The following is an 18,866-nucleotide window of genomic DNA, read 5'->3' on the forward strand; positions in this document are numbered from 1 at the left end:
AGTAGTGTTAGTTACTCAGTCATGTCCGACTTTTTGTTATCACGTGGACTGTAGCTTGCCAGGCTCCTCTGTCCACAGGATTCTCCAGGCAAAAATACTGGAGTGGACTGCCATTCCCTTATCCAGAGGATCTTTCTGACCCAGGGATCTAACCTGGGTGTCCTGCATTGCAGGCAGATTCTTTACCATTTGAGCTACAGAATTCCAGAAAAAAAGCATTCATTTCTGCTTCATTGACTACGTTAAAGCCTTTGACTGTGTAGATCACAACAAACTGTGGAAAATTGTTGGTTCTTCCAGTTAAAGGTGATGTAGTAGAAGGATGTGTGCTCATCTCCTGCAAGAGCAGCAATATTGCAACTAGCTGTTGAACAACCATCAACAGGAGAATGCTGAAATTCATCAGAAAAAGATATCCCATCCAAAGACAAAGAAGAAGCTGCTGTGAGATGGTAGGAAGGGCGCAATCACTACCAAATCAAATCTCATATCCTCTGGCTGGGTGACCCACAGACTGGAGAACAATAACACCAAAGAAGTTATCATACTAGTATGAAGGTTCTGAACCCCACATCAGTCTTCCCAGACTGGGAACCTGACAAAGGAGCTGGGAACAGCCAGGGAATATGGCCTTGGGGGCCGGTGGGATTTGATTATGGGCCTTCCAAAGGACTGAGGGGAACAAAGACTCCAGTCTTGGAGGGCAAAAACAACTTTTTTTTTTTTTTTTTCTCCTATAGGAGAAGAGTAGTGACCACACAGGAGACTGAACCAAAGTTACCAGCTGGTGTTGGAGGGCCCCCCGTGGAGACGTGGGTCAGGAGGGACTCACCAGAGGGAAGGGGGCACTGGAAGGTCCCCCTTGGTGTAAACCCTTTTGGAGTCCCCCATTAAACCTACCATAGACCCATTAAGTCATAGACCCCTTTATGCCCATAGACCCCAGTATTGGGCCATCTCAGGCCAAACAACTACCAGGAAGGGAGTGAAACCCCACCCATTAGAAGATAATTGGATTAAAGCTTTTCTGAGCAAGGCTCTGTGCATCAGAGCATGACCCAGTTTTCCCATCACCAGTCATTCCATCAGGAAGCTTACACAAGCCTTCCCGGTTCAGACATCAGAGGGCAGACAGAAGAAGCACACCCTCAAAGAAGGCAAAACAAAAACCATATTACAGAAAGTTAATCATGATGATAAAGCTGAAAGTTATGTCTCAGTTCAAGGGAAAAGATAAAATCCAAAAAAAAAAAAAAAGTGGATATAAACAAACTTCTAGAAAATAATACATAGTAATGATAGTGAAGATGATCCAGGATCTTTGGAAAAGAATGAAGGCAAAGATTGAGAAGATACAAGAAATGTTTACCAAAGATCTAGAAGAACTAAAGAACAAACAAACAGAGATGGATAATGCACTAGGAAGAATCAAGAGCATTATAACAGTGGACAGAATGATGAAATCCCTGCCACAGAACAGAATATAGAAAAAAGAATGAGAAGAAATGAAGACAGCCTAAGCGACCTCTGGCACACCAACTTTTGCATTATTGGGGTCCCAGAAGGAGAGGAGAGAGAGAAAGGACCTGAGATAATATTTGAAGAGATAATAGCTGAAAACTTCCCAAACATATGTAGCCAAGTCGAGGAAGCACAGGGAATCCAGGAAGGATAAACTCAAGGAGGAACACACTGAGACATACAGTAATCAAATTGGCAAAAATTAAAGACAGTTGAAATATTAAAAGGAACAAGGGAAAGTGACAAATAACATACAAGGAACTCCCATTAGTCTATCAACTGATTTATCAACAGAAACATTATAAGCCAGAAAGGAATGGCATGATATATGTAGTGATGAAAGGGAAGAACCTACAACCAAAAATACTCTACCCACCAAGATTCTCTTTCAGATTTGATGAAAAATAAAAGTTTTCCAGACAAGTAAAAGCTAAGCGAATTCAGCACCACCAACCAGCTTTACAACAAATGCTAAAGGAACTTCTCTAGGCAGGAAACACAACAGAAGGAAAAGAAACAGAAAACAAACCCCTCAAAATTACGAAAATGGTAATAGGATCATTCATACCAATTACGTTAACATAAAAGGATTAAATGCACCAACAAACATAGACTGGCTAGGTGGATGAAAATATATGCATGTGTGCATTTCCACTTACTACATCAGTCTGCTTGATACCCCCAAATTGTATATACTTATTTTATATTTTTAAGTTAATCATGTTCCCATTATGTCTTGCAATTGTAATTATTTTTTTTTGGTCTGGCTATTGACTGTGAAAACTGATAAACATCTTTTACTATTATGATTATGTAACTATTACTCTCTTAATACAACTGTATTATGATTGATCAACAGAAAAAATAACAGAACTCTAAATCACCAAATTTAGGATCTAATGGAAAAACCTGTAATCACTTTTTAAAAATCCAGATGTATATCAGAATTGTCTTAAATTTTTTTGAAAAATACAAATGTTAAAAAAAAAAAGTTCAGCCCTTTCCCGGAGCCGGTGGCGGGGCTTGGCGTTTCGCTCCTCTCCTTCCCCCGTTCACCCGGCCTTCCGAGGGGCACCTGCGCAGGAGTCTGAAAAATCCTTTTGCAGAGTTTTAGGATGGAGACTGAAGGGTATCCAGAGATGCAAAGAGATGGAGAAGTCCAGAATGATGAAATAAGGTCACCATCAAATGAGAGGATGGCTGAGGAGCCAGAAGGCATCCTGATAGCGCCGCCCCAGGTCCAGGTTCCACCAGAGAGCCTGGATGAAGACTCTGAAGATGACCTGGAGACCGTGCCCCGAAGGAGTCCTCTCAACCCTGCAGCCTCCAGGCAGAGGTTCCGGGAGTTCCGCTATGAAGATGCAGCTGGGCCCAGGGATGTCCTGAGACATCTCCAAGAGCTTGCTGGACAGTGGCTGCGACCTGATATTCACACGAAGGAGCAGATTGTGGAAATGCTGGTGCAGGAGCAATTCCAGGCCGTCCTCCCTGAGGAGCTCAGAGCTTGGGCACTGAGGTGTCAGCCTGGGGTCAGAATCACTGGCTAAAATCTCACTGCTTCTTTTTCAGCCTACATATGAGAAGTGACCAAAGGCTCTCTGTTGCAAATCCAACTACAGTCATGAGAAATCTGAACCTTGATTTTCTTTGAGCTTGCCTTTGCTAGCTGTAATAAGAATCAATGAAAACTTTTTTTTTTTTTGCCTGAAGCAGCTCTATTTCCTGGCACTGCAAACTCCAAAATGAGTTTCCCTGCCCTCTTGTAAGGACAATCAGTCTGCTGCTTGTTTTTGCTCTGCTGAATGCATCCCTTTTTGCACTTTGTGACACGCTTTAATATATAGTTTTTATGTATCCAAAGAGATGATTGCTTCAACTTTAATATTCTTGATTCTTGCTGTGGTGGCTTGAATGGAAGCTTCTGTAACCCCGCCAGTAACTCATTTGGGGTGTCCTTGAAATATTAAAGTTTGATTCTTAAAAAAATAAAAAAAAAAAAAAAAAAAAAAAAAAGTTCAGATATTACCTTTTTCTCCAGAGTTCCAGACATGTTTCTAATGAGCAGTCATGTTTAAAAATAACTGATCTTTTACTTTTATTTAGTTTGTTTCACTGTTTGTATTTTATATTCAGTGCTCCCACTTCATTCAGTTTATGTTCTCCAATTTCTCCATTTCTTCATTTTTTGATGTTCTTTAAGAAAACTTTATCAATTGAAAAACTTTTTATATACATGTAAAAATATATATAATATGTATAATATATATTAGATAATTTTTGCCTAACTAAAAATATTATGACCTTTTGATTTCACTTGTTTGATTTAGTATGAACAGAATGCTAGATTTCTAATTAAAAAGTAGCTATTCAACAAACAATAAAGGTTTACTATATAGCACAGGGAATATAGTCTACATATTTAAATAACTTATAATGGAAAATATTTTAAATAATAATATTTGTGCATTTGTATAATGAGTCACCTTGATGTGCACCAGTACAATGTCACCATGCTTATTTAACGTATATGAAAATTATAACAGGCAAAACATTGGGCTGGATGAAGCACAGACTGGAATCAAGATTGCAGGAAGAAATGTCAATAACCTCAAATATGCAGATGATGCCACTCGTATGGCCAAAAGCAAAGAGGAACTAAAGAGCCTCTTGGTGAAGGTGAAAGAGGTTATTGAAAAATCTGCCTTAAAACTCTACATTCAGAAATGAAGATCATGGGATCCGTTCCTCTCACTTCAAGGCAAATAGATGGGGAAACTGGAGACAATGACAGACTTTATATTCTTGGGCTTCATAGTCACTGTGGACAACAACTGCAGCCATGAAATTAAAAGAAGTTTGCTCCTTGGAAGAAAAGCTATGACCAAACTAGAAAGAGTATTAAAAAAGCAGAGACATCACTTTACCTACAAAGGTCTGTATAGTCAAAGGTATGGTTTTTCCAGTAGTCATGTATGAAATGAGAGCTGGACAGTGAAGAAGGTTGAGTGCCAAGGCATTGATGCTTTTGATCTGTGGTGCTGGAGAAGATTCTTGAGAGTCCCTTGGACTGCAAGGAGATCAAACCAGTCAATCCTAAGGAAATCAGTCCTCAATATTCATTGGAAGGACTGATGGTGAAGCTGAAACTCCAATACTTGGCCACTTGATGTGAAGAGCTGACTAATTGAAAAAGATACTGATGCTGGGAAAGATTGAAGGCAGGAGGAAAAGGGTATGACAGAGGATGAGATGATTTGATGGCATCACCAACTCATTGCACATGAGTTTGAGCAAACTCCAGGAGATGGTAAAGGAGAGGGAAGCCTTGCATGCTGCAGTATATGGGGTCACAATTAGCTAGACATGAGTGAGCTACTGAACAAAATAACACTACTTATTTCAATGGTGTCAACTTAAGTGCTTGCCAGTAGATGGTTCATGGAAGTGTTAAAAGCAGTTGTTGTTTGTTGTTTAGTCATTTGGTCATGTACGATTCTTTTGAGATCATCATAAAGAGGAAAGATAAGAATCAAGTACAGGAAGATGGTGGCTGTCATAATGCCATCCTGGCAGGACCAGGTTAAATTATGCTGCAAGTTAGGATAGAATCAATGGGATAATGAGTTGATCTCAGCAATTTGTCTTCAAATGCAATGTCTTCTCTTTTAGGCAGCCGCAAAGTGTCCATCTGAAATTGTAATCCAAGAACCTGCTAACTGGACTGGGCTGTCCATTCCCTGAAATAATTATAAAAATGTCCAAAGGCAAAAGTGCCTATACTTGCATCAGCATCATCACCTGCTTGCTGATACCACTGGGCTTCTGTCTGTTTGATTGCTTCTTAAAGGCCAGTTTGCTTGCTGGGTAGGAATTGTTCCTGGAATCCAGAGCTTTGGCATCTAACACTGGCAAAGGCAAGTTCCCTTGTCTGATCTTACCAGTAATTCCAAGGCTAAAATGAGGAATATAAATGAATTTTTCTAGCATACTAGCTGTCAATTTTCCATTGCTTCTTATAAGTATATCAAAAATTCATTTACCTTATATTTGTAAATAATTTGATATAAACACCAAGAACTTCTATTAATAATGCCATTAATTTTATTAGGTTTGCCTTTAAGACAGCAGAATTTATTTTATGACATAACAGGCATAATTTATACCTTCTGAAAATTACAATCTTGGATCACAACAAACTGAAAATTCTTAAAGAGGTGGGACTACCAGAAGACCTAATCTGTCTCCTGAGAAGCCTGTATGCAGGACAAGAAGCATAAGTTAGAACTGGAGATGGAATGACAAATTAACTCAAAATTGAGAAGGGAGTACATCAAGGTTGTATATTGTCACTCTACTTATTTAACTTCTATACGGAGTACCTCATGTGAAATCCCGGCTGGATGAATCACAAGCTGGAATCAAGACTGCTAGGAGAAATATGAGCAACTTCAGATACACAGATGAGATAACACTGTAATGTCAGAAAATGAAGAGGAAGTTAAGAGCCTCTTGATGAAGGTGAAAGAAAAGAGTGAAAAAACTGGCTTAAAAGTCAACAGTAAGAAAACTAAAGTCATGGCATCGTGTCCCATCAATTCATGGTAAATAGAAGAGGAAAAAGTGGAAATAGTAACAGCATTTATTTTCTTGGACTCAAAAATCACTGTGGATAGTGACTTGCAGCCATGAAATTAAAAGATGCTTGCTCTTTGGAAGAAAAGCTGTGACAAACCTAGACAGAGTATTAAAAGGCAGAGACATCATTTTGCTGACAAAGGTCCATACAGTCAAAGCTATGATTTTTTTTCCAATAGTCCTGTACAGATGTTAGAAGAGAACCATAAAGAAGCCTGAAAGTGAAGTGATAGTGTTAGTCGATCAGTCATGTCTGACTCTTTGTGACTCCATGGACTGTAGCCCGCCAGGGTCCTCTGTACATGGGATTCTCCAGGCAAGAATACAGGAGTGGGTTGCCATTCCTTTCTCCAGGAGATCTTCTCAACTCAGGAACTGAACCCAGGTCTCCTGCATTGCTAGCATATTCTTTACCACTGAGCCACAATTGGGCAGGAAAGAAGGCTGAGCATTGAGGAATTGATAGTTTCAAACTGTTGTGCTGGAGAAGACTCTTGAGAGTTCCTTGGACTGCAAGGTTATCAAATCAGTTGATCCTAAAGGCAATCAACCCTGAATATTCATTGGAAGCACTGATGCTGGAGCTGAAGCTCTAATGCTTTGGCCACCTAATGCAAAGAGCTGACTCACTTGAAAAGACCCTAATGCAGGGGAAGATTAAGGGCAAGAGCAGAAGAGGGAGACAGAAGATGATATGGTTGGATGGTATCTCTGACTCAATGGACGAGTTTAAGCAAACTCCAGGAGACAGTGAAATACAGGGAAACCTGGCATGGGGTCACAAAATTTGGACACAACATAGTGACTGTACAACAAAAATCTTTTTAATGACATTCATTTAGTCATTCAGGCTACTAAGTTCCTGTCACATGCATGGGAAAATATTACAAAGTACAACCTACTCTGTGGCTGAAGGGATTTAACAGTCTGTGGGAAAATGGGATTTTCCAGTAGATTAAATACTCCTTAAAGGCAGGTGCATGGGGTTACAAAACAGTCGGACATTAGTTAGTGACTGAACATCAACACCCAGGCTTAGTTACCTTATAGGCAAGATTTTTACCTATTTTATTTATGATAGCACATGGTAGGCTCTCAATCATTATTTGTTAACTTAGAGAATAAATGAAAATAAATCACAATACATATAAATAATGCCTAGATGTTAGAGTGAGAATCTGTAGTCACCTACGGATGTGACTGAATAAGTACTGGGTTGCACTGCACAATAATTGACTCATGTCTGTACCTTGTCTTTCCAATGGATACAAAATTCCTCCAAGATGACACAATTGTTCAATCCCTTTCTGTTCTTTACCACATTTAGAATAGGATTAGGTTAGTGCCCTTTAAATACACTTTGAATTTCTCAAAATATACCTCTTTTTCAGAGCTTGTCTTAGTGATTACTTTGAACTACCAAATGGTTGGGATAGAGGGGAAGCATTTAAGAGTGTCAGAGAGTGAAGTAACTGATCTGTGACCATCTGAATGGAATGAGAAACATGTAGAAACTATGCTGAGCCCCTACATATCCCAGACGGGGATTCAAATCTAGGAGCTGAGGGTGGGACTGGAGAGCAGTACCAGGGTGTAGAGTGCTGTTGGCCATGGGGAGACAGTTTGAGGGGACAGGAAGGAGAATATCTGTGGTGGGAAGTGCCCTCGCAGGAAAGCCAGGCAGCCACGGGGCAGGGTGCTACTGCTGAGTCAGGTGCAGGTGATGCAGCCATCACTGAATCCTCTCTCTCCCCACACACTGGCCCTGGCAGCTGACCAATAGGGAAACTGTCACATTGGGCAATACAGAAGGACCCCAGCCAGGGCTGCCCTTTGAGTGCCCCCTGTGCTAAGCAGTAGAAAAAGACCAGCTAGAAAGGCCCTTTGAATGTCAGCTGCCGGAGGCTAGAAAATAATTCTGGTAGTGTCATATCTTCTGCACCTGTGACCACTGACTTCCCTGTGCATGTGGAACCACCGGGATCCATGCAATCCAAGAAGTTGCATCACCTCCACACCAAATCCTCACTGGGGCAGACCCAAGTCCTCAAGCCTCACGAGAAAACTCCTGTGGATCACCTACATACAGAGATGAATATAAAATGACAGTTGAGATCTGGGGGTGGAGTGACTAAGGAAGAAGACTGAAAAGCTTTCCACCACCTCAACACAATGCAGATTAAGTCCACATGATCAACTAGGTAGACTCTGACACTATGGAATATATAAAAGGACAATGAATGCTCCCACAAGAGAAAATGCTCTAGCTCTGACAGCTGGGGACATTGGAGCCAAGAACATACAGGAGTAGGGCCAGATTAGTCTGAGCTGTCTCCACAGTAGGTCCAGAAACCAGCCCTCCCCAGCAGGTCCAGAGACCAGCTCTCCCCAATATGTATCAAACTGTAATAATAATATCATTATTATACAGAGGGGGAAAGGATGCTGACAGTTGAAATCAAAGAAAAATATTTATTATTATTATAGTTTGATCCATTCTGTAATTGGCTCTGGATTATTTTCTCTTCTTTTTCCCTCTATTGCTGTGTTTGTTATTTTTATTACTATTAAATCTCTATTCAGCCTTTTGGGAACATTTTTAAAATAATACTTTTAATTTTTTTAATCATACTCTTCTCCTTTGGCTTTCTTTTTCTTTTTTTTTAATTTTTATTTTTACTTTATTTTACTTTACAATACTGTATTGATTTTGCCATACATCAACATGAATCCACCACGGGTGTACATGACTTCCCCATCCTGAACCCCCCTCCCACCTCCCTCCCCATACCATCTCTCTGGGTCACCCCAGTGCACCAGCCCAAAGCATCCTGTATCCTGCATCAAACCTAGACTAATGATTCATTTCATACATGATATTACACGTTTCAATGTCATTCTCTCAAATCATCCCCCCTTCTCCCTCTCCCTCAGAGTCCAAAAGTCTGTTCTATACATCTGTGTCTCTTTTGCTATCTCTCATACAAGGTTATCATTACCATCTTTCTAAATTCCATATAGATGCATTAGTATACTGTATTGGTATTTTTCTTTCTGGCTTACTTCACTCTGTATAATCGGCTCCAGTTTCATCCATCTCATTAGAACTGATTCAAATGCATTCTTTTTAATGGCTGAGTAATACTCCATTGTGTATATGTACCACAGCTTTCTTATCCATTCCTCTGCGGATGAACATCTAGGCTGCTTCCATGTCCTGGCTATTGTAAACAGTGCTGTGATGAACACTGGGGTACACATGTCTCTTTCAATTGTGGTTTCCTCTGTGTGTATGCCCAGCAGTAGGATTGCTGGGTCATAAGGCAGTTCTAGTTCCAGTTTTTTGAGGAATCTCCACACTGTTCTCCAAAGTGGTTGTACTAGTTTGCATTCCCACCAACAGTGTAAGAGGGTTCCCTTTTCTCCACACCCTCTCCAGCGCTTATTTCTTGTAGACTTTTGGATTGTAGCCATTCTGACTGGTGTGAAATAGTACCTCACTGTGGTCTTGATTTGCATTTCTCTGATAATGAGTGATGTTGAGAATCTTTTCATGTGTTTGTTAGCCATCTGTATGTCTTCTTTGGAGAAATGTCTATTTAGTTCTTTGGCCCATTTTTTGATTGGGTTGTTTATTTTTCTGGAATTGAGCTGCATGCATTACTTGTATATTTTTGAGATTAGTTGTTTGTCAGTTGCTTCATTTGTTATTATTTTCTCCCAGTCTGAAGGCTGTCTTTTCACCTTGCTTATGGTTTCCTTGTTGTGCAGAAGCTTTTAATTTTAATTAGATCCCATTTGTTTATTTTTGCTTTTATTTCCAGTATTCTGGGGGGTGGGTCATAGAGGATCCTGCAGTGATTTATGTTGGAGAGTGTTTCGCCTATGTTCTCCTCTAGGAGTTTTATAGTTTCTGGTCTTACATTTAGATCTTTAATCCATTTTGAGTTTATTTTTGTGTATGGTGTTGGAAAGTGTTCTAGTTTCATTCTTTTACAAGTGGTTGACCAGTTTTCCCAGCACCACTTGTTAAAGAGATTGTCTTTACTCCATTGTATATTCTTGCCTCCTTTGTTGAAGATAAGATGTCCATAGGTGCGTGGATTTATCTCTGGGATTTCTATTTTGTTCCATTGATCTATATTTCTGTCTTTGTGCTAGTACCATACTGTCATGATGACTGTGGCTTTGTAGTAGAGCCTGAAGTCAGGCAGGTTGATTCCTCCAGTTCCATTCTTCTCTCTCAAGATTGCTTTGACTATTTGAGATTTTTTTTGTATTTCCATACAATTGTGAAATTATTGTGTTCTAGCTCTGTGAAAAATACTGCTGGTAGCTTGATAGGGATTGCATTGAATCTGTTGATTACTTTGTTTAGTATACTCATTTTCACTATATTAATTCTTCCAATCCATGAACATGGTATATCTCTCTATTTATTAGTGTCCTCTTTGATTTCTTTCAGCAGTATTTCTCCTTTGGCTTTCTATGGTTCCATGTTTTGTCTTGTTGTTGCTATTTTCTTATGATTTTTCTTTAATATATATGTAGATTTTTATGTACTTCTGTTTAATACTGCTTTTCTTTTTTGTTATTTTTTTTCTTCTTTTTAACATGTTTGTTTTATTTGCTTTACTTTATTCTTCATATGGCACTTTATTTTGGTCTTGTTTTCAGTTTTGTGCTTTAATTAGTTTCATTTTTAATTGGCTGATATCATTTCCGGTTTACTTTGCTTGCTGGGTAACTCTCTTGTACTTTCCTTTGGTCTGTTTTGGTTCATGTGTATGTACGTGTGTGTGTTTGTTCCTTTGTTTTTGTTTTAACTTGTCTGATTTTACTTTTACCATTTGTCTGGGGTCCACTTTTTGTTTCTTTTTTGGTTGCTTGTTTGCTTTTTGTTTGTCTGTTTTAATCCCCTTTATTGTCATAATGAACAGCTTGCATGGTCTTGGTTCTCCATCCAGAAGTAGGGCCTGAGCCTCTGGGGTAGGAACAGTGAGTGCAGGGCAATAGACTACCAGAGATCTCTTGACCCCAGAGAATATTAATCAGTGAGAACTCCCATGAAGGCCTGCAGTTATATCCAAGACCCAGCACCATCCAACGGCCTGTGGCAAAAAGTGCAGAAAATTTTACCCAAACAACAAGCAAGATAAGAATATAAACCAAATCATCAATAGACATGCCTCACACAGATGCCCCAAAGCCACATCACATGGCTCTGCTCATCAGCTGAGAAAAACTCACTTCCTCCACCAGAATACAGGCATGAGTTCCTCCCAACATGCAGCCTACAAAAGCCACCAGACCAATTTCACCTACTAGAGGCAGAGACCAAAAGCAAGAGGAAATACAAACCTATAGCTTGGGGAAAGGACACATCAAACACAGTAAATTACACAAAATAAAAAGGCAGAGAAATATTGTGCAGATAAAGGAACAAGGTAAAAACTGATAATACAAAATAAATTAAGAGGAAATAGGCAAATTACATGAAAAAGAATTTAGAGTAATGAAAGAAAAGATGATCCAAAAATCTCAATAATAGAATCTGGAAAATGCAATAATCATATAATACATTTAACAAGATCTAGAAGAAATAAAGAATAAACAAACAGTGATGAACAGCATGATAATTGAAATTAAAAACATACCAGAATGAATCCATAGCAGAATAACTGGGGCAGAAAAATGGATACATGACAAAGAAGATAGAAAGGTAGAAATAACTGCTGAGGAGCAGGATTAAAAAAAAAAAAAAGAATGAAAAAAATTCAAGGCAGTCTCAGAAATCTCTGGGACAATAATAAACATATCAGCTTTCAAATTACAGAGGTTCCCAGAATAAGTAGAGGAAAAGGAAGGGTCTGAGAAAATGTTTGAAGAGATTATAGTTGAAAACTTCCATAATATGGGAAAAGAAAATAATCAAGTGCAAGAAGCACAGAGAGTCCAATACAGGATAAACTGGATAACTCAAGGAGAAACACACCAAGACACATATTAATCAAACTAATAAAAATTAAACAGGAAGAAAAAATATTAAAAACAGCAAGGGAAAACCAACAAGCAATATACAAGGGACGCCTCACAAGGTTAACAGCTGGCTTTCACCAGAAACTCTGCAGATCAAAAGGAAATGGCAAGATATATTTAAAATAATGAAAGGGGAAAATTTGCAAACAAGGTTACTGTACACATCAAGGATCTCATTTAAGTTGATGGAGAAATCAGAAACTTTACAGACAACCAAGTTAAGAGAATTCAGCACCACCAATTCAGCTTTACAACAAATGCTAAAACGACATATAGGGAGAAAGCACAAGAGAAAGAAAAGAGCTACAAAAACTAATCCAAAACATTTCAGAAAATGGCATTGGGAACATATATTCAATACTTACTTTAAACGTAAATGGATTAAATGCTCCACCCAAAAGATACAGATGACTGCATGGATAAAAAAACAAGACTGTTTATATGCTGTGTACAAGAGATCCACTTCAGACCTAGAGACATATGCAGACTGAAAGTGAAAGAATGAAAAAGATATTTCATGCAAATGGAAATCAATAGAAAGCTGAAGTAGCAATTCTCATATTAGACAAAATAGACCTTAAAATTAAGGGTATTACATGAGATAAGGAAGGACACTATACAATGACCAAGGGATCGATCCAAGAAGTAGACATAACAATTGTAAATATTTATGCACCTAAAAAAGAAACACCTCAATACATAAGGCAAAAAACTAACAGCCATAAAATGGGAAATCAACAGTAACACAATAATAGTAGGGGATTAAACATCCCATTTACACCAATGGACAGATCATCCAGATAGAAAATAATAAGGAAATATAAACCTTAAATGACACTAGACCAAATGCACCTAATTGATTTATTTGGGACAGTCCATCCAATTGTGGAATATACTCTCTTCTCATGTACACATGAAGCAGTCTCCCAGATAGATCATATCTGGGGTCACAAATCAAGCCTTGGTAAGTTTTTTAAAAATGGAAATATATCAAGCACCTTTTCTGACCAAAACACTGTAAGATTCGTTATCAACTAGAGGTGAAAAACACACACACACACACATATACAAATGCATGGATGCTAAATAATACACTTCTGAATAACCAAAAAGTCACTGAAGAAATCAAGAAGGAAAAAAAAAAAAAACTATTTGGAAATAAATGACCACAAAAACACTATGACTCAAAACCTATGGAATGAAGCCAAAACAGTTCTAAGAAGGAAGTTTATAGCAATACAGTCTTACCTCAAAAAATAAGAAAAACATCAAAGAGACAACTTTAACTTATACATAAAGCAACTGGAAAAAGAAGAACACAAAATCCCAAAGTTAATCAAAGAAAAGAAATCATAAAGATAACAGAAATAAATGAAAAAGAAATGGACGCAACAGCAAGATCAGTAAAATTAAAAGTTGGTTTCTTGAGAAGCTTAACAAAATATTAGCCAGACTCATCAAGGAATAAAAAGGGAAAAGGTTAAAATCAACATAATTAGAAATGAAAAAGAAGTTATAAAAGACAACACAGAAATAAGGATCATAAGCAACTAGTATGAGAAACTAAATGCCAGTAAGATGGATAACCTAGAAGGAATGGACACATTCTTAGAAAATTTCAACCTTCCAAGCCTGAACCAGAAAGAAATAGAAATTATGAACAGACAAATCACAAGCACTGAAATTGAAATTATAATAAAAATCTCCCCAAAAACAAAAGCCTAGGGACAGATGGTTTCACAGGTGAATTCTATTAAACATTTAGAGAAGAGATAATGCTTATTTTTATCAAACTCATCCAAAAAACTGCAGAGGGAAGAACATTTTCAAACACATTCTATGAGTTCACCACCACCCTGATACCAAAACCAGACAAAGACATCACACACACATACACACACAAAACATAATTACAGCTCAATATCACTGATGAATTTAGATGCAAAATTCTAGCAAACAGAATACAATGACATATTATAAGGATCAAACACCATGATTAAGTGGGGTTTATCCCAGAGGTACAAATATTCTTTAATACATGCAAATAAATCAATTCGATACACTGTATTAACAAATTGAAAGATAAAATATTCACATGATAATCTCAATAGATACAGGAAAAGCTTTTGAAAAAATTCAGCACCAATTTATGATAAAAATTCTTCAGAAAATAGATATAGAAAGAACCTACCTCAACATAATAAAAGCTATATATGATAAGCCTACATGAAACATTAGTGTCAATGATGAAAAACAAAAAGTATTTCCTGTAATTTCAGAAACAAGCCAAAGGTGCCCATTCTCACTATTATTATTGAACGTAGTGTAAGAAGTGTTACCTATGGCAATCAGAGAAGAAAAAGAAATAAAAATAATCCAGATTGGGAAAGAAGAAGTAAAACTTTCACTGTTTCCAGATGACATGATACTATACATAAAAACCTCTGAAGATACTTTAAGAAAATTACTACAAATAATTAACGAATTTAGTTTAATTTCAAGAGTCAAAATCAATACACAGAAATCCCTTAATTTCTATATGATTAACAATGAAAAAATCAGGAAGATAAGCTAAGGAATCTATCCCAACCACACCATTGCAACAAAAAGAATAAAATACCTAGGAATAAGCCTACCTAAGGAAACAAAAGACTTGTATGCAGAAAACTACAAGACACTCATAAAAGAAATCAAAGAAAATACAAACAAATGGAGAGATATATCCTGTTCTCTGATTGGAAGTATAAACATTGTGAAAATGACTATACCACCCGAAGTAAGCTACAGACTTGATGCAACCCCCATCAAATCACAAATAGCATTTTTCACAGAACTAGAACAAATTTTTTTTTTTTTTTTTTTTTTTTACAATTTGGATGGAAACATAAAAGACTCCGAATACCAAAAGCAATCTTGAGAAAGAAAAATGGTGCTGGAGGAGCCAACTCTCCTGACTTCAGATTATACTACAAAGCTACAGGCATCAAGACAGTATGGTACTGGCACAAATACAGAAATATAGACCAATGGAACGAGACAGAAAGCCCTGAGATAAACCCAAGCACCCATGGGGAACTTTGACAAAAGATGCAAAATATACAATGGAGAAAATACAGTCTCTTCAATAAGTAGTGCTAGGAAAACTGGACAGCTACATGTAAAAAAATGAAATGAGTAAACTTCCTAACATCATACACAAAAGTAAACTTAAAGTGGTTTAAAGACCTAGATGTAATAACAGAAACTATAAAACTCTTAGAGGAAAACATAGGCTTTGACATAAATTGCAGCAAGATCCTCTGTGACCCACCTCTTAGAGTAATGGAAATAAAAATGAAAATAAACAAATGAGACCTAATTAAACTTAAAAACTTTTGCACAGCAAAGAAAACTATAATCAATGTGAAAAGATAACCTGCAAACTGAGAGGGAATAATAACAAATAAAGCAATTGAAATGGGATTAATCTCCAAAATATACAAGCAGCTCATGCCTCTCATAAATAAATAAATAAAGGGCAGGAGACCTAAACAGACATTTCTCCAAAGAAGGTATCTGTAATGGCCAACAAATAGATCAAAAGATGCTCAACATTTCTCATTATTAGAGAAATGCAAATCAAAACTACGAGGTATTACCTCCCACTGGTCAGAATGGCCATCATCAAAAAATCTGCAAAATAAAAGAAAAGGAATCCCTTTGCACTATTGTTGAGAATGTAAATTGATAGAGGCACTATGGGTAACAGTAAGGAGATTTCTCAAAAAGCTAAGAATAAAACTACCATATGACCCTGCAATACCACATTAGGCATATACTCCAAGAAAACCATAATTGAACTCCAATGTTCATTGCAGAACTATTGACAATAGCCTGGACATGGAAGCAATGTAGACATCCATCGACAGATAAATGGATAAAGAAGTTATGTTACATATATATAATAGAATGTTACTTAGCCATAAAAATAATGGATTTGAGTCAGTTGAACTGAGGTGGATGAACCTAGAGGCTGTTATATGAAGTAAATTAAATATGTCAGTGAAGTATGTCAGAAAGAGAAAAACAAATATCATATATTAATGCATGTACATGGAATTTTGAAAAATGGTGCTAATTAATCTAGTTACAGGGCAGGAATAGAGATGCAGGCAAAGAGAACAGACTTGTGGACTGAGCCAGGGGAGACTCGGATCGGATGGATTGAGACATCAGCATTGACACATTATATACTACCATGTGTAAAATAGAGAGTTAGTGCCGCATAACACAAGGAGCTCAACCCAGCATTCTGTAACACTTAGAGAGGTGAGATGGAGTGAGAAGGTGGGTGGAAGGTTCAAGAGGCTGGGGACATATGTATACTTGTGGCTGATTCACACTGTTGTTTGGCAGAAGCCAATACAACATTGTAAATAATTGTCCTCCAATTAAAAATTAAAAAATAAAAAATAAAAAAAAAAACAGAAAAATGTTTCAAATCCTAAAATGCAAGTTCAGTAGCTTCAGTCATGTCCAATTCTGTGCATCCGTATAGTCTACAGCCTGACAGGCTCCTCTGTCCATGAGATTCTCCAGGCAAGAATACTGGAATGGGTTGCAATGCCCTCCTCCAGGGGATCTTCCCTACTCAGGGATCAAACCTGCATCTCTTAAGGTCTACCTGCATTGGCAGGCAGGTTATTTACCACTAGTGCAACCTGGGAGTTACTGATTCAGTGACTGAATGATTCATTTCACAAACAGCAATTATTTTAGGAACTCTGCTAAGTGCATGGCATACAAAGATGAATAGCAACAACAACAAAAAAAATCTGTCCTTGAGGGAATTACCAAAATTATTTATTGCTTAATTCAGCAAACATTTATTGACTCTGGTGTCATGTGAGAGTTTAAGGTTCTGGGAATACAATAACGATTAAGATTAAATTACTATTAACAAAGAACTATGTTTCCAGAAATGAGAATAAACAGCTATAAAATGTATAGTGATGGGTAGTTTAATAGAATTAGGATCAACAAATATTTTCTCTAAATGGTCAGGTAGTAAATATTTTGGCTTTGGAAGCCACACATGATCTCTGTTGCATATTATTCTTTTTCAAAAAAAGCCATCCTTTAAAAGTGTAAACCATCCTTAGCTCCTCAGCTATACTTGTCCCATGGTCTACAGTTTGTGGACTTTTATAATATAGATGAATACAGGATTTTCTAGAAGTCAAAAGGAGACAATAACACTACAGGCTGGGAGGAGGGAAGAGGGCTTGGAAAACAAACAGATGAGCTGCGTTGGATATAGAGGGATGGAGACAGCTAGTAATCAGAGTAGAGGAAAGAGCCTTACCATGACACTCAAGTAGCTCTTTCATGTTTATTACTTGCATATCTGTCATTTTTAAATATTCCAATTTTCATTCCCCCTCAAGTCTCCAATCGTGCTAATGGATCACCCCAATCAGGAAGTCCCAGGCTCCCATAGAGTGCTAGTTAGATTTCTCTAGTACCTCCACCAGGAAATATTCAGTACCTCACCAGGCTCTGGTGTTCAGGCATATGCACTTCAGCACTTTCATACCCTTGCACACTTCAGGAAAATTTGGTTTTAGTTGCTTATTCTTACAAATTTGTGTTACTTTAATGAAATGAATCTCTCAAAGATGAGAATAACTGATTTTAAAAGGACAAGGCCTGAATTATCTGTTGTTTAGTCTCACTTGTTTGTTCTGAGATACTTGTTTCTCTGATTCAAAGTCACAAAAATACATATTTTACATGGGACTTTTATTTCTCTTTTTAATTAAACAGATCTTATCTGCATAGCAACAGTTACAGGCTTTTTCCATCTTCAAATATGTTTGAACAGAATCAAGATTCAAGAAACTGGATCTGGCCAGGAACTGGCCACAGGAATCCCATGAAGTGGCTGGTACAATTCTCAGTGTACCCCCTTAACCCTTTGAAATGAAGAACTTATGGAAGGTTTTCAAAATGATTACTTCTAGTTCCCCCAAAATATAAAGATTCTTCTTGTTTAGCCTCACTACTGCAACTTAATCCATAAGAATGATTATTTTTAAATGTTATCTTTTTTCTGGTTAATGTATTTTTACCTTTCATTAATACCTTACTATATACTGGACATTAATTTAACCACTAAGAATTGATTAGCAAGCTAAAGTTCTTACTTATTAAAAATGGTTAATTTTCCTATCTTAAAAAAATCTAGATATTTGAATATATGAATATGCTCGTATACCACCAACCCCAACAAAGCATCCAAGACTTATTGTGTAGGACATTAATAATTTTCATAAAAACACAGTTGCTGACTGTGTCATACATCCATGCAGTTTTATAAAACAAAGCAAATGATTGCCGTCAATTACAATAACCTCTCTAGACAAAACTGCAATTAATCAACAGCTCTTCAGATAAATGACTGTTCCAATGTGCCAAGGAAAATGCCTGACATTAATTGACTTAACATGATCTGTAATGATAGATGGTGCAGATGGCAATGTGATTATTCACCATCAACAAAATAAACACGTGTTTTGTTGCTGAGGTGTCTACTTGGGCCCTCTCATAGGATAGCCCCAGATAGAAACCAAAGGAGGCTCTGAAAATAGCTCAAAATAAAAATAAAATATTAACATACAGGATGGAATATA

The 18,866-nt window shown here is 37.3% G+C and overlaps 2 protein-coding genes across 2 annotated transcripts in view; one reads left to right on the forward strand and one right to left on the reverse strand.

Moving 5' to 3' along the window:
• The window catches only part of CA10 (carbonic anhydrase 10), a 798,969-nt gene that overhangs the window by 160,929 nt on the left and 619,174 nt on the right, over positions 1-18,866 (reverse strand). The gene's annotated exons all lie outside the window — the stretch shown is intronic.
• Positions 2,525-3,428, forward strand: LOC128064842 (SCAN domain-containing protein 1-like). Its single transcript, XM_052657814.1, has one exon. The coding sequence runs from the start codon at positions 2,637-2,639 to the stop codon at positions 3,066-3,068; it is 432 nt and encodes a 143-aa protein (XP_052513774.1). The 5' UTR covers positions 2,525-2,636; the 3' UTR covers positions 3,069-3,428.

Source organism: Budorcas taxicolor, chromosome 19 (assembly GCF_023091745.1).
Source record: "Budorcas taxicolor isolate Tak-1 chromosome 19, Takin1.1, whole genome shotgun sequence".
Lineage (NCBI taxonomy): Eukaryota > Metazoa > Chordata > Mammalia > Artiodactyla > Bovidae > Budorcas > Budorcas taxicolor.

Excerpts from the sequence above, each read along its gene's own strand:
- LOC128064842 (XM_052657814.1), top strand. The coding sequence starts at position 2,637 with ATGGAGACTGAAGGGTATCCAGAGATGCAAAGAGATGGAGAAGTCCAG.